The sequence below is a fragment of the Priapulus caudatus genome, unplaced genomic scaffold (assembly GCF_000485595.1).
Source record: "Priapulus caudatus unplaced genomic scaffold, Priapulus_caudatus-5.0.1 Scaffold682, whole genome shotgun sequence".
NCBI classification, from domain to species: Eukaryota; Metazoa; Priapulida; class Priapulimorpha; order Priapulimorphida; family Priapulidae; genus Priapulus; species Priapulus caudatus.
Window position 1 is genome coordinate 117090 of NW_014577743.1, and position 14786 is coordinate 131875.

At 43.3% G+C, this 14786-nt stretch overlaps 2 protein-coding genes across 4 annotated transcripts in view; both read left to right on the forward strand.

Moving 5' to 3' along the window:
* The first annotated feature begins 193 nt into the window (after nt 1-193).
* LOC106812756 (methyltransferase-like protein 23) lies at nt 194-4206 on the forward strand. Of its 3 annotated transcripts, none has more exons than XM_014816726.1 (2): nt 194-326; nt 700-4206. In XM_014816726.1, exon 2 carries the CDS (start codon nt 705-707, stop codon nt 1455-1457), a length of 753 nt encoding a protein of 250 aa, XP_014672212.1. In that variant the 5' UTR covers nt 194-326; nt 700-704; the 3' UTR covers nt 1458-4206. The 3 variants fall into 3 exon arrangements, with proteins under 3 accessions (XP_014672212.1, XP_014672211.1, XP_014672209.1); XM_014816725.1 differs by having other exon boundaries at nt 194-322; XM_014816723.1 differs by having other exon boundaries at nt 194-311.
* A 1297-nt stretch (nt 4207-5503) lies between these two features.
* LOC106812747 (carbonic anhydrase-related protein-like) overlaps nt 5504-14786 on the forward strand; it is an 11519-nt gene continuing 2236 nt past the window's right edge. The window contains exons 1-6 of the mRNA XM_014816709.1: nt 5504-5743; nt 9779-9976; nt 11252-11296; nt 12076-12200; nt 12903-12998; nt 13783-13845. Of these exons, the coding sequence (XP_014672195.1) occupies nt 5677-5743; nt 9779-9976; nt 11252-11296; nt 12076-12200; nt 12903-12998; nt 13783-13845 (594 nt within the window). The 5' untranslated portion in view covers nt 5504-5676. The remainder of the gene's footprint in view (nt 5744-9778; nt 9977-11251; nt 11297-12075; nt 12201-12902; nt 12999-13782; nt 13846-14786) is intronic.

Here is a 14786-nt window from a genome sequence, read left to right on the forward strand (position 1 = left end):
CCCACCACTCCACCACAGAGTCACCGCAGTAGACGTTAGATGAGCGCTGTCGCTCCGCGGCACTTGTTTTGTGTATGTCGCATTGCAAAATTGTGTTGTCTAATATGATAGCTTTATGTAAATACAAGCAAATGAATGTAATTTTCTAGATGTGTCTTTAATTGTACTAAATTGCAATTCAAATTTCCAGACTTCCATGAAAACTAAACAGCCCACTGGCTTATCTCAGAAAACGATGACTGATCAAGACATAGACGGCGCCACCAATGAAATCGCCCACCTGTGACGCAGCTAACCTGAAACAACATAAAGTAATAGTCTAATAGGTCAATATCTCGTTGAAATCTCAACAGCTCGCGCAGTTTTATGTAGTAATATATTTTGTGTCGGGCTTACGTGGTGTTTCCCGTGAACTCGTAGCATGCATTGATTATGTGATTTAAACTAGCTATCTACCCATCGATTAGTTTCAGCCATAAACTATGGAGATCTCACCATGGAGGCTGCCATCAGGTTCGCATGCCGTAGTGCGAAAAAACACACGAACTTGCTGAAATAGCTGTTGTGAACCTAGGCAATCGTTTTACCCGTATATCATCAAAACTTCTTCTACATTAGAATGGTTTCCCACCATCACTCTTTGGCAGCAATAGCGGGTGATTTCCTCTGTGTTTTGAACCCCCTCTCGTATACTTTCAGGCGTGATGGCTGAGGACGTGGGTAAGAAGCTCGACAATGCTCCGCGGCCGCCTCAGCATCTGAACCTGTTCGCTTTCAAGGCGGAGCCATCGTCGCATCACCACGGCGACGAGCGCGCCGCGCTCGAGGTGTTCATCCCGGAGTGCGTGGACGCGGCGCACGGCGCGCACACGTGGCCGTCCGCGCCCGTGCTCGCGCAGTACGTGTGGCAGCGGCGCCGCGAGATGCCCAACAAGAGCGTGCTCGAGCTCGGCGCGGGCACGGCGCTCGCCGGCGTCGTCGCCGCCAAGTGCGGCGCTCACGTCGCGTTCAGCGACGACGCGCACGCGCCCGCGTGCCTCGACAGCAGCCGCCGCAGCTGCGAGGTGAACGGCGTCACCGACGCCGAGTTCATCGCGATCACGTGGGGGCGCTTCACGCGCGATCTCGTCGCGCTGCAGCGGCTCGACTTCATCATGGCGTCGGACTGCTTCTACGACGCGCGCGACTATGAGGACATCGTCGTCACCGTGTCGTTCCTGCTCGACAAGAACCCCGGCGCAAAGTTCTGGTGCGCGTACCAGGAGCGCGGCGCGGACGAGTCGATCGAGGAGCTGCTGCAGCGCTGGGAGATGAAGGGCACCGAGATCCCGCTTGCGTCGTTCCACGCCGACTCGACGAGCGTCGCCGCGTCGCATCTGCCCGGCAGGCACACGATCCGCATGCTCGAGATTACGAAAATGTCGCCGTACACGTTCGTCGCCGGCTGCGTGTGCTGAGCGCGCGTGGGGAGCCGCGCGTCTTGAGTGAGGGAGGTAGAGTGCGAGGGAGCGTGTTTCGAGTGAGGGAGGTAGAGTGCGCGAGGGAGCGCGTCTCGAGTGAGAGAGGTAGAGTGCGCGAGGGAGCGTGTCTCGAGTGAGGGAGGTAGAGCGCGCGAGGGAGCGTGTCTCGAGTGAGGGAGGTAGAGTGCGCGAGGGAGCGTGTCTCGAGTGAGGGAGGTAGAGTGCGCGAGGGAGCATGTCTCGAGTGAGGGAGGTAGAGTGCGCGAGGGAGCATGTCTCGAGTGAGGGAGGTAGAGTGCGCGAGGGAGCGTGTCTCGAGTGAGGGAGTTAGAGTGCGCGAGGAAGCGTATCTCCAGAGAGAGAGATTGAGAGTGTGTCAGGATTGTGTAGTGAGAGAGAGAGAGAGAGAGAGTTAGAGAGAGAGATGGAAAGATGAAGATTGTGTCTGGATGACTTATCAAAAAAGAGAGGGTGTGCCAGAATCATGTCTTCTGAGAGAGGGTGTGTTTGGATTGTGTCTCAGAACGGCATGTCAAGATGAGGTCTCGTGAGAGAGTGTCAGATATGTGTCTCACGAGACATTCTTTCATGATCGCATCTCGTGTGGGAGTGACTTGCGCAAAGACGCTGCAATTTCAGTCCGAAGTCGACAGACCGATACCGATTGTGATGTGCGCGTGTTTGTAATCCGTCGGCACGTGATGAAGAGTGAGTGCTTATATATTAGTTGTACTGTGATCTTACAATAATAATGCGTGTGGAATGAAGCATGTTGGTCGCGTGTGCGTGGTGGCATGTGACTTCTGGTGCATTCCTGCGTTGTTATTACTGTTTATATCTATGCATCATATTTGTATAGCATACACTGTATCTGGATTATTGTAATTGTTGCAGTTAACAGATGTGTATAGTAGAGGGAGTATATGTCCACTATATGATGTTACACCGTTTTGCAAAGACGGCAAATATTCTAATTGTTGAGATGAGGGTGCGTGTTCGTATGAATTGCATTGTTAGCAACCACTCGGAGGAGGACGACTCTTGCGAGAATTCTATATCCTCTAAAGATAGGTATTTTCTGGAAAACAAGCTCAAGCCTACTGCTTAGCAATCATACATAGTATCTAACGGAGGTATTTACAATGAAAAGGTGGTTTTCCTTCAGATGAACTATCAAGTTAAGTCATTTGTCATTCATTACGAGTCTAAAGGACATTTTCGTTTCGTGATCAAACATTGTAGGATCGATCGCACGTTTGATGGAAATTTATGCTTAAAAGACACCACTAGCTGCCAACGCCCAGCGGCCAGCATTCTTCATGGGAAAACTACTTGCTTTCAACAACAAGTGGGGGTGACGAAAAAAGTCGAAGGCGAGGTAGCTGCTGCAGAAATTATCTCCTTTGCAAAAGAAAGAAAAGAATGGCAAGAATGGCCAGCCATTCGAATTTATGAAGTGAAACCATGACTATTATGTAAATATGCATCACTGCATGTAGGTTGTAGTAACTAAAGGTTGTGCAAACATGATATGCACAAGAAATGGACATGTATCACTTCAGCTGCTAGACTTAGTGGCACTATTCGACCCTATTCTTGAAATTTTGCAATTTGCTATTTTTCAAATAGAAAGCAATGACCTTGAGGTATATATAGCCAGTCATGATACTTCTCATCTGTGGAAGCAAGTGTACTGGTCGGTTGATCGTAACAGGCAATCTTAATTAGTTGGGTGCATAACATGTTTCAACCAGAAATCGTACGCTGTTATATTGTCTACATTCAACATCAAACGAGTGAGAGCAAACGATGTTACCATTGTAGGTCCTCAAACGTTGTTGATAGAAGTTTCTGTTACACAGGCGAAACCACATTCAGACGATGTTCCTGTTATGTTCCCCTTATAGAATGTCACATTTTACTGTAGGTTATGTTATTCGCTGTAGGCTATCGACATATGCATTGCTGAAAACACGGGTAAAGTGAAGATATATCCTATGTTTGAGGAAGAGGTAATGAACGGTTTGTGCGTGATTGATAAATTAATTATTTCTTCTTGAACAACGTGTTGGTGGTTGGCGGCTTATTTCTGTGAGCTGGTCAGAGGTTAAGTATTGATGTTGCTTTTATTCTATATAGTTGATCTATACATATTAAAGGCTTTATAAAAATAGCCTATTGTGACAACTTGGAGTGTTCGTAAAACCTTGTAATGGATAATTCGAGATATAGTTTTACATGTAACAGAGAGAGGGGGAGAAGGGAGGGAGGAGAAATAATTTACAGCAAGCATAAAGGATGCAAATCATGACAGTAGTAAATGTAAAAGTAGCTATAGTATATATTTAAGCGCTATATGAATAATTTTTAAACATTAAAAGTATATAAAAAAAAGGCGAATGTTGTTATCTTATGATGCATGCATGTTTGATATTTTGCATCTGTTATGTAATGCAAATAATGCTGTTTATTCTTCTTTTTTCGTACACGCACGTGCACACAAATATCGCCTGCATGAACGTCATAGGAATGTGCTCCCCAATATACAGTGTGTTTACGCGCAAGCACGCGTTCGCGCACGCTTCAACTCGTATTTATATCGTATGGGTTTTGGAATAAAAGCGGCCAACCACCTGCTGTAGGGGACCATACTGTTCTTTCTATGCATGCAAACATTCACATTTGATTTTTGTTTTTACATGTATAGTACGTATATCCCAAAATAAACATTACTTTATTGAGATTATATGTTTGAAATAACAGGCGCAGAACCGCATAATAAGGGTAAGGGTCCCCGTTCACCAGGGTCCCCGAGTCCCGATATGCACGCACGCACGCACGCACGCAGATGATAGGGTCTATTATATCTACTCAATTGTCATTGTTAATTGTCATTGTCACGATTTGTTATTATATTTACCCCTGATATATAATTATATCAGGAGTATGAATCTTATTATATGATGAGTATTATCTCATATTATTATTAAATGATGAGTATTATCTCTATTATCCACTCCTGATTATATATATATAAATATATATAAATATATAACTTATAAGAATTTCATTGACATTTTTTTTCTACATTAACGATTGCTACACATACACACGTATCTTCACAGACTTTAATTTGTACTAGGCATATATGGTTGCTTTACAGAAAAACAGCGCCGTGACAGCGATCAACGTAATTATTTTCTAGTAAATATCGTAAACTCTGCGAGCGTATACGATATTCATCGCTACTCCTAGCCTAACAGACACGTTGCCATGCATGCAGCTCAACTATCGTGGTAGGCTTAGCTCGCCGTGACTTGCATATCATTTCTGCGTGAATTCATATAGGCTGCGTCCATGCAATATATATGGAGTGCCCCCCCCCCCCCGGGTACGACAAATGCGTGGCGCCATTTTGGTGGAAAGATTGGATCTAAGCAGAATAGCTAACACAGGCGAATCGATAATGATAAATATTGTATGGAGGAGTGAATCGGCATAACTGTTATGCTGATTCACTCCTCCATACAATATTTATCATCGCATGATCTGCCCCGTGGCGCCACTCACTGTGCTACGCGGCTTTTATTCATCGGGTAGCATATGTGAGGTTGGGTCCAGCTTCATGTATATTTCAACATACATTGATTGGTGCATGATACTCATAAGATTCAACGTGCCGTCTGTGTGCTGCTAGATGCAGCGACGGACGATCTGTTCTCATCGTGTTGTCGATGGTAGTGGCACACGACATAATTACCAGTAGGCCTACCTGTCACGCAATCGGTCAAATCGGAATCCGTTCATTATTGCAATTCCGTCGTCTAACATGTGGACACCTGCTGTTGCTGCTTCTGTTACTGATAGTGCCGGTAGTTTTGGTGCTGCTGCTGCTGCTGCTGCTGCTGCTGCTGCTGCGGCTGCCGCTGCTGCATCACTGCGTGGTGCAAACGTGCCCCGCTGCTGCCAAGTGGCGTTGCGATCGATCGAGGCTTCAGCTAGAGCTAGTGGCCAAACAATAATACTCTTGCCAACACCCGCATCATCGGTACACTCCCTCGCGTCACGCGTGTGTGTCCTTCCACGGCGCAGGCGATAACGTATGCGTTCGCCAGTTCTTTCGAAGACGACGTGCCAGCGACATGAGAGTGTCGTAGACTCGGCGTAGTTTGAATAGACAAAATAACGCGCGAATAGTATTTAACTACGGTCGGGCATGGGGGACGAGACGAAAAAACCGACGAGCGGCGACGATGAAGATTGGAACTACACGGGACCGAATGGTAAATATAATCGGGTTCATTAGTTCGAATGCACGCTAGGAGCAGCAGTTCAAGGTGACTGGGTTAGAATTGTGGCTAGGTTTTTGGATGATGCGTTGCAGTTACGTAATAATTGTGATGATAAAGAAAAAGATGAGGATAATAGTATTTACGAATGGAAACCTGTTCCACCTGACCATGTTGGTAAGGGTCAATGTAACTGCTCTTGCTCTTGCTAGTGCTGTTGTTCACACAGCAGTCGTGCGCGCCGTCCTTTTATTGATGTGGATGTTGTCGTGGCATAAGAACCGCAGTGTTGTTGCCTGGATGAGGGAGGGGAGAGAACGAAAGAAAAAAGGGAGAGAGAGAGAGAGAGAAAGAGAGAGAGAGAGAGAGAGAGAGAGAGAGAGAGAGAGAGAGAGAGAGAGAGAGAGAAAGAAAGACGAGAAGAGAAGCGAGAGGATGAGAGACGAGGAGAGGAGAGACAGACCGACGATGAGAGACCGATGACGAGAGAAAAAAAGAGAGAGAGAGAGAGAGAGAGAGAGAGAGAGAGAGAGAGAGAAAATTGCTGCGCGGAAGGAGATATGAGGTTCAGTTTTGTTCGCGTAACGGAAATCATTGTCACATTCTAGATGGGAAATGATGAATAAAATATTACTCGTTATGATTGATACTCGGAATTTTGTTTACCGGGGATTTCACATAAAAACATATATATAGACGTAAGGTAAATATTTTCTACGAGTTAGATTTAAATTTAAGGTGTAGACCGCCATTCATTGAGATTAACATAGTTACTGTCGTATTGGACGGCCGTTCTAACCTGTCGTGTTCCTGCATCTGCGGGACTATTAGTGCAGCATCACTAACCACGGCAGCGACGGCGGGGGCGGCACGAAGCGATGGTACTTCCCGCACATGACGCGTTTCCATCTTCGAGTCGCGAATCGATTTTCCTGCCTCTGCGAATATATCGTCCCCTCGTACAGTGCAGTCACTACACGCAGTAACGGTAATACGTCGGTATATAGGCATTCTGCTGCTGCGTGCTCTCCTCTGTAAGCTGCGATATGATCAATATGTGCAGACAAAGCACATATCAGCAGCAAATGTGCAGGCAAAGCGTTGTCTATTGCGTACAAAGTGCAAGTCATGTGTTTGATAACCCGCACGTGTATTAGACCTACTTCGCGTGTTGGTGAAATAATACTGCGCCATTGTTCATGGCTTCCATTTAATGATTTGCTCGTTAGCTTGCACTTGCTAATCTCGGATGGACCACGTGCGCGCACGCGCGTGTGCTTGTTCGTGCGTCTGTGTGTCCGTGCGCGCGCGTCGGTGCCCCATGTGTACGTTACACCTATGGTTACACCGAAAATTAATACATATTGTCGTTCTACAGTTATACATCTGCACAGCTCTGGTCGAATCCATCGATTCCATGGTCGAATCCATGTCTTTTACGAAATATACACTCTACAAATCAAATTTAATAAGAGATTGTGTGATTAGATACGAAGAGAGATGTTCATAGAGATTTGAATCCTCTTTAGAGCCGTAGCCTGACCAATGTTATACTTGGTGAGGCGGAGGTACGGGACTCAACTGAGCAATGTAGGGTGAATACTTTTATGGAAATTGAAAGCGTTATTTCTTCTATGCCATTAATTGATTACATTCATTTTAGCATTAACCCTGGGGAGCCCAAGTGTTTTAACTTACAGGAAAATTATATAACCTTGGTTAATAAAGCATTAGGATGCCTGTAAAGCAAATAAATCAGTTTTTCAGCAATTTGGCCTTTTTGACCTACTTTTCTAATATGGGTCAGACGTTGACCCGCTGGGATATTGTGACATCAATCAATATAAAGTCGACATAAATAAAAAATAAATAAAAATAAAAAAAAATAAAAAAATAAGTAGACAGAAAAAAATCGCAATGTAAATTCAATATAACTTGGCTTTATTGTTTTTATCAGATATAAAAATGCATAAACTGCGTCTACACTAGCCATTGCCTTAGTAAAAACGGCCAATTGTCTTGGTAGTCAACGGCGACGACGTCCGAGGCCCAATTCCCTGTATATTAATATAGGCATAACGCGAAACTCAGGGCGTGATGCTGCGAGAAAAGTGAATATTATCAGGAGTTAATAATGATAAATGAATAATAATGACAAATGACAAATAATAAAATACGTGTGCTTGTCTTTATTAACCCCTGATATCATATATCTGATTTTACCATGCACACGTGCTGGCAGCCCGCCCGGCTCCACTTTGACCGTATAAAAACGGCAGAAGAAAATTATCTTAGCAGTCAACGGCGACCGACGTCCGAGGCCCAATTCCCTGTATATGAATATAATTATTATTATATATTGCTCCAAAATCTAGTATATATTGCTGCCACGAGGGATGGTTCTTGCTCTTAGTAAAAAGTATTGCTGTAATCATATACGTAGCAATTCGTAGTAATTTCGTACAATGGCCACAGACACCCAATTCTGTGCACCCATATCAAAAATTGAAGTTTTACGTTTTAGTTGGCAAGGTAAGAGCTTGTGCGTATAACCAATTTATTACGCGTGAACAATTAAAACATTACAATAATGTAGACACGAAGCACGTGCATTGAAATTCCTGGAATATTTTTTGAAAACTATTCGGCTCGATTCAGCAGTACCAACGTTCTAAAATAAAAACTGCCTGCGTAGACTTGTTACGTGACTAAAACACTCACTGTAGTTTGTGAATATTTAATTTTGTATGCAGACTGGCAAAGTAATTTGGATGCACTGCTCTCGGTAATTTACTTAGCATAAAAAATAAAAACGAGACAAAAAATTGCGAAAACTCGGTATTTGAAATAGCACACACGCACACACGCACGCACACGTAGGATGTACGCAGAAATACATAGCTCTTCCTCTCTCTTTCTCTCTCTCTCTCTCTCTCTCTCTCTCTCTCTCTCTCTCTCTCTCTCTCTCTCTCTCTCGCTCTCTCTCTCTCTTTTTCTTCTTCTCTCATTCTCTCCCTCTGGCTCTCCCCTTTTTTCTCCTATCTCTCTCGTACTCTCCCTTTCGTTCGATGGCACGCTCTTTCTCTCGCACTCTTTTTCAAATTTTTCTCTTTTTCAATATTCTGAAACAAAGCTGCTAAAACAAATAGCTTTGTGTCTCTCGTCTAAATCCAATTCATATTTCAAAACTCGCTGATAATCGGTTCATTAATTTTCACGGACCTTTTATTTATTCAATCGATAACTCATGAAGATGTTATAACAGTCATAGCAGTTATAACAGTTACAGGTAAATCTCTATCCAAACAAACAAACTGAGCAGATATTCAAGTTATCAAGCCATTAGTTAATTAACATATCATGCTCAACTAATTATAATGAGGGAAATAGCTATATCTAAGCATTTACATTAATTATGGAAGGAAACAAAAAATACACTTTATATATAGCTCATTTGTTTTGGAATACGCATATGCGACTAATCTTGACACACCCGTACAATTTATCTGGTGAACGAAACAGCACCGCACCTGTCGCTACACTCGACGCTAGTATAGGCAAGGAATGAACCCAGTGAAATAAAATCACGGGATGTAATTTTATCAGAGTACGTGTAGAACGGAAATCGGCAATGCCAAAAGATTAAGTCGGCGCTAGACAACAAAAAGTTTTAAAGTTATATAACAGTACTTGAAATAGTGACATTGTGGTATTTCTGGTAATATACAAACGCAACTGTATATAAAATAATATTAACTATATGTTATTATCATATCAAATAGCATTGTGTACAATAAATTATATAAAGAATACTTATACAACATGCAGTAGCGATGTATTTCCTATATCTAGAACACTCAGATGATCATTAGCATAAGCGATCCATTCACGCCAACAGATGCCAGCAACAGACCGCACGACTAAAATGTTATTCTTATTTTATATTATTATGTAGAATATATATAGGCACATTATGTTTTATATAATTATTATATGTAGAATCTTAGTTTTCTATCTTTCTTTTCACAGCAAGCATCATGTGGCCTCTTCACTATCCAGACGCTGGAGGCGAGAAACAGTCTCCTATCAATCTGGTCTCCATGGACGCCATACACGACGCGTCACTGGAGCAGACGCCGTTACAATTCCACTATGAGGCAGACGGAGACTGGGAGCTGTGCAACGGCGGAAATCTGCTTAATGTGACTTACAAGGCTGCTTCTGGAGGTGCGTGTGAGGGTAGGCACGGCGATACTGGTGCAGGGGTGATGGCGGCGGCGGCGGCGGCGGCGGCGGCGGCGGTGGTGGACGTGCGTGTAGTTGTGGGTGTGGGGTTGGCATGGGTGTATAGAGGTGCTGGAATAACTAGCGGTCGGTTCTATGTATACGATTTTCGCGCGCTCTTAATTGCGCGTGATTTCATTGTAAGACGCGGTCGCGATCTGACAGTAGCGGCCGTTCCTTTCTCACCCCGCCATTTTAGTAACGATTATTGCCTTTTCAGTTTTGAAAATTAGCTGATGAGTCGCGCAACGTCTTGCAAGAGCAACGGTTTCATTTCGAGCGCCAATGGTGTACATTTGTACTTTTCATTCGGAGCTTGACCGAATCAACGATCACAGTGTTGAATGAGCGCACGATGTATGGCACATCAAAGTCTAATTGGTTGTTGTATTCACGCTACTTTGTGTCTGACAACTATTCGTGAGCGGTGTAAAGAAGTTGAGGCTGTTGTATGAAATTGAACTAATTAGGCGCGTTCACACTGGCGGGAATTAGCGGGATGCAAATCTCGGTTTTTGCATCGCGATCGAAATACCGAGATTTTTACAAGTGTGAACGCAAAAATCTCACTAAGTATCGCGATCAGCATCGCGCTGCAAATCGCACTTTTGACTGCGATTATTTGGGAATTAGCGCGATTATTTGCACCGCGGCGTGTGTGTGAACGCTCGCGCAAATAATCCCGGTATTTTCTATCCCATCATTCCAAGCGATCGTATCAACATCCGGTAGTGAGCATGCGCAGTTCGATTAATAGAATTATCCCGCTCGGCGATTAGCGAGATATTTCCGCCTGTGTGAACAACGACACAATTATCTCGGTATTTCTATCGCGATTAGCATCGCGGTTTTTCTTGTGTGTGAACACGCCTATTGTAAACATGTATTTATATTATATAGATCAGTGGTTGTGGTTACTAAAATCCGGCATTATAGTTACATGACTTATTTTTGCAGATGTAATGATATTCCATTATAGTGTGATGCTCAGACGGTCTGGTAGCCGAAGGTATACTCATATCGTATATACGGCTGAGCCTATATATATAGCTTAAATTATTCAAATCACGCAGAATCTATATATATCGAGTTCTGATGAAACGCTCTCTATGGAACAAAAGGTGTCATAGGAGCGAACGTTTATCACACAACGATACGATATGGAAAATTTCGAGTTAATTTGTAATTTATGAAGACGCTGCACAATTTTCGTTTCAGATAGTTACTTCAGTGGCGGTGTACCAAACAGCGACTATAAACCAGGTAAGCGGATCTCGGACGCGCGTCTAATTAATGCAGCTTTAGCGTGGCGAAAATATCTCGGCCGTGAGAAGAACATCTGTTGGAGAGATGTGCAGCATGCATGCAGCACGATAAGAGAAATGGAAACGAGATCAGACATGCGCACGAAGAAGCATTTCTACGTACCGTCCTCTGGTGAACCATTTAGCGCCGTAAATAACCGATAGTTACCGTTCGAATGCCACTACACAACTACAATACAATCGGTCACAACCCAGTTGGTTGCTTTTATGGATGCTAATGGTCTGCTAAGTCATGGATGCGCGCACGCGTGTGTGTGCGCGCGTGCGTGCGTGATGAGTGCGATAGTTCTAGAAGCTGCGACCCGAACCAATTACACATTGCGTAGAAGTAAGGCAATGATTGCTTTCGATGGTAAAAGAATCGTACCGCTCATAAAACTGCTAGATGCTGATATGACCCAACTCGATTTAATTCCCACCAATCCGAGATTGCCTTGTTACAGCAGGCAGGGCTATTAGGCGTATCCCTGGTCTTTTAATGCCTAAATTCGACCAGGAACCAGTAGGTGGCGCATGCAGCGTGTCAGTTTGCTGTGTGCATAGAAATAGATGTATACCTCCTGTGTTGGTATGTATCTATTTCTATGGTTGCATGTATCAACGCGGATACCGCTACCGGAGTGTATGAAGCCGTAGATTACGTGAGTCCTACGGTTCTATACGCTCTGCACCCAGCTTTCAAATAAGAGTCGAGTAAACATAATTACCATTTACCAGCATTGAGCGGCGGGCCACTTCCAAATGGACACGAGTTTACACTGGCCGATCTCAGGATGCACTGGGGCAAAGATGGTTCAAAGGGATCGGAGCACACCGTCAACGGAAAAGCCTTTCCGATGGAGGTACAGCACGTGCGTGTGTGCGCGTGTCCGTGCTCATGTGCATGTGCTGGTGCGTGCATGCACGCGTGCGTGTGTATATATGTAAACTTTCTGAATCAGTGTCCTGAGCACCTGCGGCCGCATATGAGCTCGAGAACATAAATTCTTTTGCAAGTAGAGCCAGAGGGGGTGAAAACTTGAGTCCGCTTACCTAACCGCAAGATTGATGCGGATAATAACTGCGGTTAAGCACTGTAACAACAACAACAACAACAACAACAACAATATTAATAATAATAATAATAATAATAATAATAATAACAATAATAATAATAACTTCTGGTCAACCCAGAAGCCATTGGCTAATGCTGTGATCCACTTTGGAGATAATAATAATAATAATAATAATAATAACAATATATGCAATAAGCCTCTAATGAGAGTAACGCCTAATTCTCGTGGGTCATGCTTTGCTAAAAAGTATCCATAATAATGAAGATTTTTTACAAGGAAATAATTATTCGAGTGAAATGCACGAAATCAAGATCTGATCAAAGATGTTAATATCCTACGAGCGACGACAGTCGTAGACCTCCATTAGTTTTCGCAATTTATGTCGTTCGGATAATCTCGGTTGAAAGTGTTATCGGGTGGTATGTCCGGGCAGGCGTTATACGCGCTTGATAATTGGTTCTGCAAATCACGTGCTTGGTTTTGCCACAGGTACACCTGGTGCACTGGAACAGCACCCTGTACAGGTCGCTGGGCGCGGCAATTGGAAAAGAGAATGGCATCGCCATTATAGTGATCTTTGTACAGGTAACGCAAATCTGGCTGCAAATGTTAATTGTGCAGGCGCGCACGCACGAAAAGCCGCGCTCATTCACGCACGAGAAACTTTTCCAAGGATGTACTCGCACATTCGAAAGCTGTTTTCGAAATGATAAGCTGTTACATTGCTATAAACACTAACAAAACAACATAAAGAGTGATTCGGTAGAGAAACATCAGTGCAATTTCTTTACATTCACGAAACATACCAGCTGTATATCATTATGGACAAAGTAGTTAAGAACCTCAATATAAAATATGAATATAAACAAGCAATATGTAAGCAAAATGTGGTTCAGATGAAATATAATAAAGTATCTCACCATACAAATTATTTTTTATTCTCTAAACAAATTGCATTCATAGCACTCCTTAATTTCAGATTTCCCAGATCCCCAGATTCTCTCTCTCTCCTTTCTCCCTCTCTCTGGCTCTCTCCGTCTCTCGCTCTCACTCTCGCGCGCGCGCCTTTTCCTCTTTCTTGCGGGCTCTCTCTATATATTTATCGCGTTTTTTTGTCGCTATCTCATTCTCTTGCCACTATGTCTCTCTTTCTCGCGCGCGCATGCTTGTTCTCCCTCGACCTCTTTTCCAGATACTCGGTATTTGCTAGTATTCCTTCGCTGTATGTCCTCGGTTATTGCCGCATTCTCTGCTTCAGTGCATTACACGTTCTTTGATCTTTATAAGCTATATAACTCGACCATAAACTGTATGTGCTGTGTGCTTTATTAACGTAGGTTTAATGTCTGCAAATGCCGTTTGTTCTTAGGTAGGACGGGAGCACAGCGGTTTGAAACGCATTACGGACAACCTACACGAAGTGCAGTACAAGGTATATTAGGCCTATATATATATATATATATATATATATATATATATATATATATATATATCAAGAGTACATAATAGAGAGAAGAGTATGACACCGTTTTAACAGTGTTTTGCATAGTTTTCAACTTGTAAATATTCTGTCAATATGTGAATAAATATATTCAAACTTTACCTTGTTTTCGTGTATGTTAGGGAGATTAGACATAGAATTGTATTCAGCGTGTAGCGTTTCCAGCGTGCTAGAAATAAATAGAGCTAGCAGCTGATTTTAGCTGTGTTGCCATCGTGTTCCTGATGATAAGGAACATTCGCCGAATAGATGCAAACCATAGATAGCATATAACAACACTCTCAATCATTTGTGCAAACATTTGGGAAAACTGTGGGAAACCGTGTCGTATATTCAAAGAACATTTTTGAAGAACACATACGATTTTCAGGTAAACTGATGGTGTCATATGATTAATGGGAGAATCCGAGACGAAAACAAGATAAAGTTTGAATATATTTATTCACATATTGATAGAATATTTACAAGTTGAAAACTATGCAAAACGCTGTAAAAACGGTGTCTCTTCTCTCTATTATGTTGATAATAGTATATAGAATTAAAGAAATTAGAAAAAGAAAGAAAACACGATTACTTGACAAGATGAAGAGGTTGAGGTGAAAGAACAGGAGACAGTTATTTCATTCTCAAGACGAGGGAGGGCGGTTATAAAGCCCCAGCGGTTCAGGCTAGGGACATATCTTTATACATCTAGGTATCAACATAAAAGTGTTTCAGAAGTTACGTAAAATTCGTGTGTGTGTGTGTGTGTGTGTGTGTGCGTGCGTGCGTGCGTGCGTGCGTGCGCGCGCGTGCGTGCGTGCGTGCGTGCGTGCGTGCGCGTGCGTGCGTGCGTGCGTGCGTGCGTGCGTGTGTGTGTGTGTGTGTGTGTG

Excerpts from the sequence above, each read along its gene's own strand:
- LOC106812756 (XM_014816726.1), top strand. The coding sequence starts at position 705 with ATGGCTGAGGACGTGGGTAAGAAGCTCGACAATGCTCCGCGGCCGCCT.